Source organism: Athene cunicularia (assembly GCF_003259725.1).
Source record: "Athene cunicularia isolate RWA chromosome 1 unlocalized genomic scaffold, athCun1 chr1_part1, whole genome shotgun sequence".
NCBI classification, from domain to species: Eukaryota; Metazoa; Chordata; class Aves; order Strigiformes; family Strigidae; genus Athene; species Athene cunicularia.
Window position 1 is genome coordinate 92598876 of NW_020799091.1, and position 11800 is coordinate 92610675.

An 11800-nucleotide genomic window follows, 5' to 3' on the forward strand; every position below is an offset into this window, starting at 1 on the left:
TTTCCATAGCTGATACCCTAGATGGTGAAAGTCAAATTAAGTGACAACTGTAAAGAAAACTTACGTCTAAGTTGGGGAGAATATAGTGGCAATAGAGGTGAATATGAAAGTGAGTGTCATTCCCAGCTAAGGTGCCCTGCAAGAGCAGCCTTCAGTTCATTCAGGGCACATCATACTGACATCTGACCAAGCCCTGTAAAGTGCTTGGCCAGAAGCCTCATCTCCTCATCTCACAAACTACTGAAGTCTAAAACGACCTCTGTGGCTTACTGAGTGTAAACAATTAAGCATCAAGTCACTGTGGAGTCTGCACTTTGCAATGATCATTACAGTTTGATCTATGAATTTATGCATGTCTACACATCTGAGAAAAATAACATATATACATGTACTTAGCACACAAATATCACACGTATCTCTGCAAATATTTGTCCCAGATGCTTGCAGGCTATGAACATGAGACTTTCTTATTTTCTATGTACACAAAGGCCAGAGTCAAAGCTAATTTACACCTTTAATAAGCTCATGGTTCTTTGTTATTTAATACTCTGTAAAAAGGTATTACAGACTGATAGATTATTGCAGCAACTTCTAAAGAACATGAACAGCCATGAGGCTGAAACTACAATACAATGTACATCATGTAGTCATTTGTACCATCTACTACAGCATGAAGAAAATACTTTAAAAATAAACAATATTTAACTGAAAACATAGAAATGGAGCTTTCTTTCTTATAGTATGGTTATATATCTATATTCCAAGAATAACATTTTAAAAAATGCTAGATCTTGAAAGGTCATAGATAAAAAGTCATGATGAAGATGAACCAGTTTTGCCCAGAAATGCTATAATGAGCACACTGCACAGTTTTTCAGCAAATCCTAGTTTTGCCAAGCTTCAAGAGGCAAAAGGCTGAAATGTAAAAGCTTCCAAGTTGTCTAGCTAGTCCACTCGTCTTCCTCTGGAAGGCCCAGTGACCCACACTGCTTTAAGACAGCGTGTCACCACAACTGTTCTCTGCCGACATGAATGCCATCATGGAGAGGCGATCTCCAGGTCCTTATGATGCCAGGCCTAACAAAAAGCCTCCAACAAATCCACTGGACACCACGATGTTCTGTTTGATAAATTCTGTTGACTGAGAAGAAAAATGGTATTTGTAAAGAACAGAGTTAATTGTGTCTGATTGTAGCATTCAATACTTATCACAATTGCCTAGAAACAAGAATACTAAAATTATGGAGGTGGGTGTGAGGGCAAGCAATGTGTTTAAAAACATATAAAGCTAGGTGGCAACTGCTGGCACCAATGGAGTAAAAACTCATTCTCAGTTGTCTTTTAAAACGCTCACTGTATTTTAAATATATTGCTAAAGTCAAAATACATAGGAATTGTCATAGCAACTTCATGCCAACACTACTCTTGTTTTAATCAAAACAAGACAGATAAAAAAAAAAAAAAAAAAAAAAAAAAAAAGCATGAGCACCACCATGACTTCAATTCTAATCAAAAAGAAAAAAAGTTTTAAAAGTACTGGTTTTTGGAAGACTGGATCATTGAAAAAGAAATACACTTCACTCCATTATAAGCCAGTTTCCTAACAACTTAATCCTACAAAAACCACTTATATATGACATTTGCATACAATATTTCATGAATAGCACAGAGTCAAAACATGTTATATCTAACACGTGCCATTTCATAAATTCTCCACTTTAAACACTTCAGATTGGCTACTAGTACACAATTAGAAGAAAGTAACATATGGGGTGGGGTGGGGGGGGAAGAAAAACTGAAAACAACAAACTAAAACCCCCACCCCGTCCCATTCATTTCTGCAGAGCAATGGAGAAGGACAGGTTAAGCTATTTGGGGTATAGAAGCAGCTAGAAAACCATCTCTAACTGCCATTTCACATTCATATTAAAATTTAAGGGAATTTTTATCAATCTATGGTTAACTCCATACAGGTTAAATCTGAGATGTCAAAACCCTTAATTACAGAGCACTAGTGTGGCTGCTGTTAAATTGTATGCAGCATATTCCAAGTCAGGATTCACAGACACTGAGAAAGAAACTTAGATGACCTGTATGAAATATGAAAATATGTAAGAAAAGGCTAAATGTACTTAAAAAAACCAAACCAAAATGATTATATAAAAGCCTTCAAATGCAGAATGAAACAGCCCCAGTGACACTGATCAGTATCACAGGCTACCTCTTTTCAACATAGTACATAACTGACAGATTCTGAAGACAGATATTCTTGGAACTGTATAAAAATGAGAAAAACGCACAACTCTAGTTACAAAGTAGTTACAGCTTTTCTCCAGAAAGAAATATCAGCCTTTTCCAATCAAGTAATTTTATTATCAGCAGTCTAAGATTTGTGTTTTGTCTTTGTAGCTACCATGTTTTAACCACAACACCCTCAACTTTCTACCCTGTCATGACTCCAATGGCTTTCTCACTAGCTGAGAACACACAGAGACTAACTGGCAAAGCCAATGGCAGTCCCTACGCCGTATCAGCTGTAGAAATGCATTATCTTTGAAGTTTGTCTGTCATCTTCAGGAATGAACAAAAGAGAAAGCAAAATGAATAAAAGACAGTACAATCTGATAACTTTTAATAAAATATACAGCCAGACAATTTCTGGGGCTTTCCAGTTTTGCATCTGCATTTTCAACTAATCACCACCTGCAGTGGGAGGTAAGAAAAACTGGCTGGTAGAAAACAGTTTATCACATTAAACTTACCTCTTCAATTAACGTATTGATTTCAGGTGCTGCCTTATTTGCACGCTTTTTTAACTGCTTTTTTGCTTTGTTTACATCTTTCTCAACTCTCTTCCAGTCAACTTGTACGTAACCACTGTGACTAGCAATCTAGGAAAATAAAGGGTATTCAGTGCAGTTGTAGTTAACGTTACACAAGTCAAAATACAGTATCTTAGTGCCTACAAAGTGGTTTTTTTTATTACTGTTTTTCATTAGATACAGGAGAAGACCTTGTTTCAATTACAGCAGGTACTCTGCTTCAAACACTATTTTCCACAGTAACAGCAGTTCAAATTAGAACAAGCAACAACAAAATTAAGTAGTCTCTTGTTAATTTTACCAGTTCTCTATTCTTCAGTTATAAAAGCTTTAAAAAACAATGTTTTCCCTTCAGCATTTACTGAGAAAGAGAAAAGCACGCTCATAGGCCAACAACAAAAAAGTGTTTCAGCTTCTTTCAGAGTTGTGGAATTCTGTTTTGTGACAGCAGAGCATCTGGGGCTAATCAGAATCATCCTTAGAAATACTGAATTTGATACAAGATAATTCTCATACCTTCTACAAAATATAGCCAGTAAGTAGAAAAATAACATGCCCTATGTACAGCACAAGTTCTGGAACATCAGCAAAATGGGTAAGTTTGGGGGGATTGCTCATATCAATTTACATTCAAACTTCCCAAACGCTTAAATAACATCCATGAGATTTTTAGCAAGTTTAACAATCATCCCAACCCTTTGCCTTATTTCTCTTACTAAGATTTGATCCTGGAAAGTGGTAAGATGTTCTGTTACTTGATCAACACTGACAGTCACAGTGTTGACAATTCACAAAAGAAATACATTTTTAAATGTTTATAAGATGGTAGCTTAAAAAAAATAATCAGGCAACTACTGCATGCTTTAAAGAACACTTAAAACAAACAAATCATTAGCTAAAAAAAAAAGAGGAAAAAATAAAAACTAAGGGTTACTGCTTATTTTAACAGCTAAAACAAATAGATATAGACCACTAACTTTCAAGTAAAGGACTGTTATACAAAAACCTCATCATCAAGAGTGATATTTCTCAGATCCTTCTTAAGGTCATGTTTGGCAAATTCACCTAACATACATAACAGCATTCTGTGCAAACAGTACAAGTGGTAAATAAAAGTCACAGATAATGAACTTTTGTGGAACAGATATTTAAAAATGCAATTTACCAGGTTTGGCATAAAAAGACATTTTACATTGCTTACAGGCACTGAATTTTTTACTTTCACACAGTTCTTTCTACCAAATAATTAAAATTAGACCATCTAGCTTGTTTGACAACAGCCACAGTAACTAGGCACATATTTCACCACATATTAGCATTTCATGATCCTGAAAAAACTAAAATAAGCGTCAAGCAGATTTTGTCTGAATTCAAAACAAAACTCCTAAAAGATCACGTATGTAAGAAAGTAAACTTCAGTTTCCATCTTTGCACAAGATTTAAAATTACAATTCACTGGACAAATTCAAAATGAACTTAATTTAATATTATACTCTCCTTAAGTTCATACCTCAGAATAACACAAATTCATTGACTTTGCCTGTCTATTGTAAAACCATTTATCCACATAGGCACTAGTGTTAGGCAGGGATAGTTAATCAAAGATTATATAGTATGAAAACATGAAACGAGTTTTAGAGCTGTACTTGTTGCACATGCAGTCACTGGATGACATACTAGGAAAGAAAAAAAGCGTTGCCCACTGGGTAATTTTTATTTTATGAATTTAACATTACCACAAGAATTTCAAAAAAGCTCAAATGTTGAATTGATGCCTTCTAACTCATAAAACCAAAAACTAAATAGGGATTGATCTACCCAGTGCAACACAATGCAAGAAATGCTAATATATTTGCTTGCTTGTAAAAAATTATAAACAAATGGACTTTAAAAGAAGCATTTAAGACTAGTTTAATTAGATCAGTTATCCATACAGTACAAAGATGAGGCAGAAGTTTTAAATTAAGTTCTGCTTAGCTCTCCAGTAGTTACAACTTGAACTTGTATCAAAACTCCAGTTTACACAAAAATTATACTACTTTTCTCTCTGAACTTAGTAGCAGAGATCTTCTGAGTGTGTGAGCAGAGGACAACACTGAATATAAAATTTATAACTAAGAAAAAAAACCCTGTAATTCACTGCAGCGATACAGCCTGTGTCCTATCTACTTTAGCTGCAAGCCTACTAATTACATAACTTCGTATGTAAATGCAGAAATAATCCCACTGAAATCAAATGCTGGTGAGACAGACTCCAGTTTTTATAGTCCCTAATACATCACAAAACCCCTATTTGCTTACAACAGTAAATTTCATAAACACAAATTCTTAGAGTTCTCTAGTATTCTCAGCCTCTTTAATAAACTAAAAGAATGATATTCCATTATCAGTTCCATACTTTACATATATATATTAAAGTCATAGAGGTCTACATATATATTCTTAAAGAGACATATTGATCAGGGTATGTGTAGCTTTCTGTATATAGAATAATGGAAGAATATATATTATATGCTTCTCATATCACATTAGTAAAATTTATTTTTGTTCAAAAACTTCCAGAACAATTAAAAAATAATGGATTTTTTTCCAAAATACAAATTGAAAAAACAATACATCAATACAGAAATACTAAAAATACATGCATCTTTCTCTACACTAATCAAAGAAAACAGAGAATCTAAAAGGGAAGGCCTCATTTTGGGGGGATACTGGAGAGGAATATAAGTACTTTGTAACTGTGAAACACTATTAAGAGTAATAAGCAAAAAATGTTTAAGAGCAAAAAAAATATATGGCAATATGAGACAAAGGAGTTTTAATTTCCTCAAAGACAAAAATCTCTCACACTAAAAAAGCCCAACCAAGCCCAGAAGGTACATGTGAGCTCCCTGTGCTCAGCTGCTTGCACAGCATACAGCAGCCATGTATACCTTTAGGTGTTCTCTGCTATTTCGACAGGCAGTAACCCCCATCACACACCAACAGTTTCCAGAAGAGATCTGACAAGTCTCTAAACTTCAATATACAAAGTCAAGGAAGGACTGAGAAATGATACAACACTTTTTGTAAGGATTAGAACTGCAGAGGCTGTATCTTCAGCCATCATCTGCTGGCAAAGCTCCACTCTAACAAGTGAAACTAATTAACAAAGGCAGAGAAACAGTGCTCCTCCATTTCACATTAAGACCTGCCAGAAATAGGGCATTTCTTTAAAAGACTAACTTCCAACTACCATTGGCTTTGGCTATTCCACTGAATGTTCCCTCAGAATCTATACACATCCACTGTCAAGTGGGATATTCAACACAAAACTGAATACAACTCTTTCTTATTAAGTCCCCACCTCCAGAAGCATGTTGCTCTCTCTCCACTGAGAAGCTACAACATCATCATAGCACAGTATCAACAAGCTCCCATACAAGATATAGCCAAGGATATTTTAAAGAGTTTATTTTTCTTCCTGTGTTGTTTTCCAAGATTTACTTTTCTTGTCAGAAAATAATTTAACAATGAATTTAATTAATCAATGGCATATTAATGGGATGAGGCAAAATATATTAGTGAAAGCACTGAACAAAAATGCAATTTTATGATTAAATCAAGCCAATGGAAACAATGGGAAGCCTTGCAATTTGTATGTTGACTGCAGAGCAAAAAGCAGTGAAACCATCATTAAGGCTATAGGAGTTTAAAACCAGAGAGATCAGGTGCTCGTTAAGAACAATTGGTTTTAATTTATTATAGCAGAACCACAAGTTCTTATTTCCCTATGGTTCAGGATTTCATTAATCTGTAGTGTATAAACTAGAAGTTATACAAGGAAAATCCCTTAATTGTTATGAGAAAAATTAATTATATTTTCCTTAATCTAGTGCATGGGTATTGATTTTATACTAGCATATCTGAAGAACTACATCTATTTCAGTAAAAAAGGATAGTTAATTGATCAAATTAAGCTGTTGAAATATCCAGCACAAAGATGTGATAATAGATCTTAATTTTTAAAAACCATGAAAATTCTTCAGTGTCAATTTTATTCTCTTCCTCAAACTACTTTTCATTTCATCTGGATTAAGACTGAAAAACTTCACTTATAAAGATCTGAATTTTTTTTTTTTTTTGCTTCTTGTACAAACTGACACTCCAAAATGTGTTGCTTTCAGTTTCCTACCAGATTTCTTGAGATAAAGTCATCACACGAAGAATGCATTTTTTTAATTTCAGGACTGAAATGTTTCACTGAATGGGCTATAGCCAAGAATCTTGCCTTCTGTAGTTGTTCTTCTTGTTTTAGCAGGTAATTACAAAGTCAATATTGCAATCAGAAGCTGAAACGAAATCTGCAACTTCAGAGAAATTTATAGATAAAAAGCAAGTTTCCAGTCATGTGCTGAAATGCTTCTCTGCCCGCTCAGGGGAAGCGCTGAACATGTATTCATAAGGAAATTAAAATCACGATGTGTGATCTTTAAATGAAAAAATTAAAGACTGCAGAAATGTAATTACACTATAGAATTTATGACTCAGCTTTAAAATGCAAAACGTTTTGAATTAAAATGAAAGACCACAGCATTTATTCATTCCCTTCCAAGAGAATCCAATCTTACTTAATTAAAGATACAGACAACTCAATCAAAATATGCAACTCATTTTTCCTCTTGGATAATATTCCTTTTCAGATACAGTGTGAGTGAGATCAACTAAGAAATCAGACACTAACACATGGAAAATCTGTTACGTACAAGAAAGCTCCCCAAACTTCACAGCTCAACAGTCAAAAATGCTGCACAAATAATGTGTTTTAAGCATTTGTTTTCCTTTCTCTATAGGTCTTAGTCTTAACTTTTCAGCTTCCTGTAGTCAGAAGTACTAATGAAGGCACCTGCAGGCAACATTCTGCTTCCTGCCCCTGGATGCCAGGCCTCTGCTCTGCAGGCTCTTCAGTCATTTAGATAAGAATTGTCATTAAAAGAATTAAGACCAACAGCATAGAACATGGGAAGACAGACTCAGATCTTTAAGTCAACTAGATAAAAAGGATTACAAAAACTTCAAGATCCCCTGCATATATATAAAAATATAAAGATTTAATTCTTCCCACATGATCCAGAAACACACATTATAGGCTAAAGAAGTCCAGAGCACTCCATCAAAAGGATTAATTTGCTGGCATAGCACATTTTTCCAAAAACTTACACCTGGATGATTCTAAGCCATTTCAGATTCAACAACCTTGTAAAATTCATCCCTATGTTTAGGTACAAGCCCAATAACCAGTGATTTAGAGAAGACGTAACCATAAAAGATCACCAATGCACAATGGTGAAGTGGAATGAATGAATGCTAATACTATAACGCTTCATATCAAAACTATTTCTCTTTGACTTTTTACGTTGTTGAGTCTTGCTTTGAGTAATTCAAAATAAAATACATTTTATATTTGTTGAAAGCAACTTAAACCAGATAGTTCCAAGAGCACACATTCTCACATAAAGTACCACAGTTCAGTTACATGTTTAGCATGGGGTGTAAAAAAAAAAAAACCAAAACCCAAATCCAAACCCCAAAACAGTGGAGAACATCACCATGAAGGAGGAAAGAATTTCACACAACTGTGACATTTTGATGCACTACACAGCAGCAGAGGTATTACCCAAGCCTTCCTGATCAATGTTGATTGCAATCAAAGGAATAACTAGAAGTGGGATCTGCCTTTCAGAAGTCCTCCAGGGTGATGTTGGACAGAATAAAAGAAAATAAAAATCCTTAACATCCCGTCTCAAAAAAATGGCGTAATATTGAACCTAAGTAGGCACTAGTCTATTTCCTCTAGAATGATTTGAGGAAAAACTACAATCTCACAGGCATTAAGAAGTACTTGGCATTTTACAGAAGGATACATGAAATTCTCCTTCACTTAAAAGTTTTGTCATCTAATTGAAAGGCTTTTTGGAAATATGTCCTCCCCTAACCACAGATTCTGATGAAAAATGCAAATGGTCAATGCCAGATAAAATCATTTAAAAAAATCTGAAATCCAATCGAACAGAGGAATGCAATGAAGCCATCAGAAAGCAGCAAAGCTTCAGAGGTTCAAGAGACAGAACTAGTAAATACAGCACAGGGAGAAAAGAGAAAAACATGGCTTCATAATGGGACCAGAGCAAGCCTTCCAAGCAACTGCCAAAGAAGCCTACTTCTTTGAAAGTACTGATAAAACTCTCAAGTCTATTTAAAATAAACACAGTTTAAATTCTTTGATCTCCCTACTTATAGGTTTTCAGGCAGTTCCTCTAACCTGGCAATAATGAATCACATATAGCATCTCAGTTTCTGCACAGATGTTTCTTTTAGCTTACTACAAACTATTTTACAGGATAGATTCTGATTTACCACTGATTTTTAGAAATGTCTCTTTTGCACACAATACTCCAGCTGAAATACAAGTTTTGGACTGATAAGACTAAAAAGATGAAGTAGATAAGAAGCCTTCCTAATTAAATTTTACCCAACAGCTGTGTTTTTCCTATTGTTTAGTAAATAACATTTGCCAACTTATAAAGCATGAAATGCTACATACTTGAAGCAGAAGAAAGCCACCACCTACTGCAGTTGCTGCAAGCTTTCCGACTTTCTGGAACAAAAATCCCGCACACCTTAGGAGAACAAAACAAAAAAAACCCAGTCCAATGAAGTTGTCTGCTGAACAATGCCACACTCCAAAATTTCTGACTACAACTATTATTATTTCTTTTCATTTAACAAATGTAACATTTCACATTTAAAAAAAAATCAGAATATTTAATACAAACAATATTTAATTATGTCTAACATAAGAAAATTTAATGATTGCTAATTCATAACTGTCTGATGGCCCCTTTAAAATATGCTTGAGATCTCCAGAGCTTGTCTATAACACAAAAGCTGTATGCTGCTATTAAATATAGCATGTTAATAAAGCACAGTGGAGTAATATAGAAGTGCCTTTATAACTGTTCCCAAATGGAAGGTAAATATATTATACTGTCATTATAAATTAACTACACAACCCATAACTTAAATATCTAAAGTAAAAATAAGTTTCATCCCTACCAGAGTTAAAATCAGCAGAGTTCCCCTCTACTAGGACATGGCCTCAGTCCATTTTTTAATGGATCAAGGCAACCAGAAAATTAATTATCTTGTTCACAGTCTCCAAACACTCCCACAAATAGAAAGCAGCAGAGATATCGATATCATAGAATAGTTTGGGCAGGAAGGGACCTCTGGAGGTCATCTAGTCCAGCTGCTTCCCCAAAACTGGGTCAGCTGCAGAGTCCAATGCAACCTCCAGGCTAAACCTGGTTGCTCAGGGCCCTCACTCAGGCAAGCACTGAACATTTCCAAGGCTGATAGTTCTGTAACTTCCCTGGGCCACTCTGATGGAGTCTGACCTGCCCCTCCCATCAGCCCACACAGAGAGGGGAGATTTTTCCCCCTTGCATATGAATAGTGAATTCATATTTATACACATGAATATGCACACAGAGGTATATATATCTACAGATATTGAAATACACAGTTCCTAGCTCTTTCAGTAAGCCAGTTCTTATGAATGCCAGATGAACTATTCCCTAGAAGCTTCAGAGTTTATGTGTACACATCTAACTTCTAAAAATAATTTTAAGTATATGGAGACAAATTAAAAAAAAAAAAAAAAAAAATCACAGCGAAGCTAAGCCTACACTCCTCAAAGCTGTACTGAGCCTGGACATGACAATTTAATTTTTAGTCATTTTCATCTTCCAAATCTTGCACAATTCAGTTTTAGAAGTTACTGTGCTACCATAACCTTTTTCACTGAACATAAATTTTTTGAGAGTACTGGAATAGACATATACAATTCAAATACCTTTGACAAATAACAAATACCTTGACACAGCTGCTAAGGCTGCAGCCACATTTTCCAGTTTTACGTTCTCAACTTTACTGTATAGCTTTTGCCATGAATTATTTTAGTGTAACTACACTGTATTAGCTCTTCTCAGTTAACATGACATCAGACTCTTAATTTGTTCAAAATGGCTCCAGCTGAATTCAGGGGCAAAAAAGTCTCTATAAAATGGGGCTCTTAATTAAAAGTATGTTCTGCCACACTTTTTTCTTCTTTATTTCTTTTACCTATAAAATATGTCTAAGCCATAATATCACAACTAGGTTTCTATATCAATACTAGTAGGGAAATAAACTTTTCCATACAAACAAAAGTTACATGCAGTAATTTTCCATTTATTCCTCGTACTTTTAGAGCTCTGACATTTCCCCAAATCATTTTCACAGTAACTGGTACGAGTTCCCTTAGATAACTGGTATTTTACCAATACTACAAAACACTTCAGAACAATGAGTCAGAGTAAAGCATTAAGAAATTGCTCATACATGAATAATCTTGATCAATGATAAAGGAAATCCCATTAGAGAAGACACATTTATCTGCTTCAAACAGCCTTGGAAAGGGATCTTCTAACGTAAAAGGTCTAGGACAGTTATGAAAAGTGATGCTCCCTCACCAGCCAGTCACGCCGCCCATCACAATCTGGGTAGCCACAGAATATTTTTCTACAATTGGTCCCGAATTCCGGCCAAACACACGATTCCACCAATGGTGACGCCGTGCATATTCTGTTAAATCCAACACTTCATAGGAATCATCGTCACTTTCATGTTCTTAAAAAGAAAAAAAGTAGATTTTCTCAGTTATACAGTAAATTAATAATCTATGTAAAAACCTCAAGCATTAACAGAATAGTTTCTGGTATTAACTGGCTAGACCAATAGTTTAAAATGCAGCATACAGGCTACCTGTGGTCCAACAGCTCATAGAACAAAGGATTTTGAGATTTTTACACCATAACCTTCAAGGTAAGGAACAGAAGACTACAGGGAAGGTATAATCTATAAAATCCATGACTAGCAGAGGCAAACAGGAATTTCCT

At 34.9% G+C, this 11800-nt stretch overlaps 1 protein-coding gene across 2 annotated transcripts in view; it reads right to left on the reverse strand.

Moving 5' to 3' along the window:
• Positions 1-495: 495 nt before the first annotated feature.
• Positions 496-11800, reverse strand: part of FUNDC1 (FUN14 domain containing 1) — a 49579-nt gene continuing 38274 nt past the window's right edge. For both annotated transcript variants that reach the window (XM_026856042.1, XM_026856050.1), the window contains exons 2-5: positions 11375-11531; positions 9406-9481; positions 2763-2891; positions 496-1141 (exon numbers count right to left, since the gene is read on the reverse strand). In XM_026856042.1, the coding sequence (XP_026711843.1) occupies positions 1064-1141; positions 2763-2891; positions 9406-9481; positions 11375-11394 (303 nt within the window). In that variant the 5' untranslated portion in view covers positions 11395-11531 and the 3' untranslated portion in view covers positions 496-1063. The remainder of the gene's footprint in view (positions 1142-2762; positions 2892-9405; positions 9482-11374; positions 11532-11800) is intronic.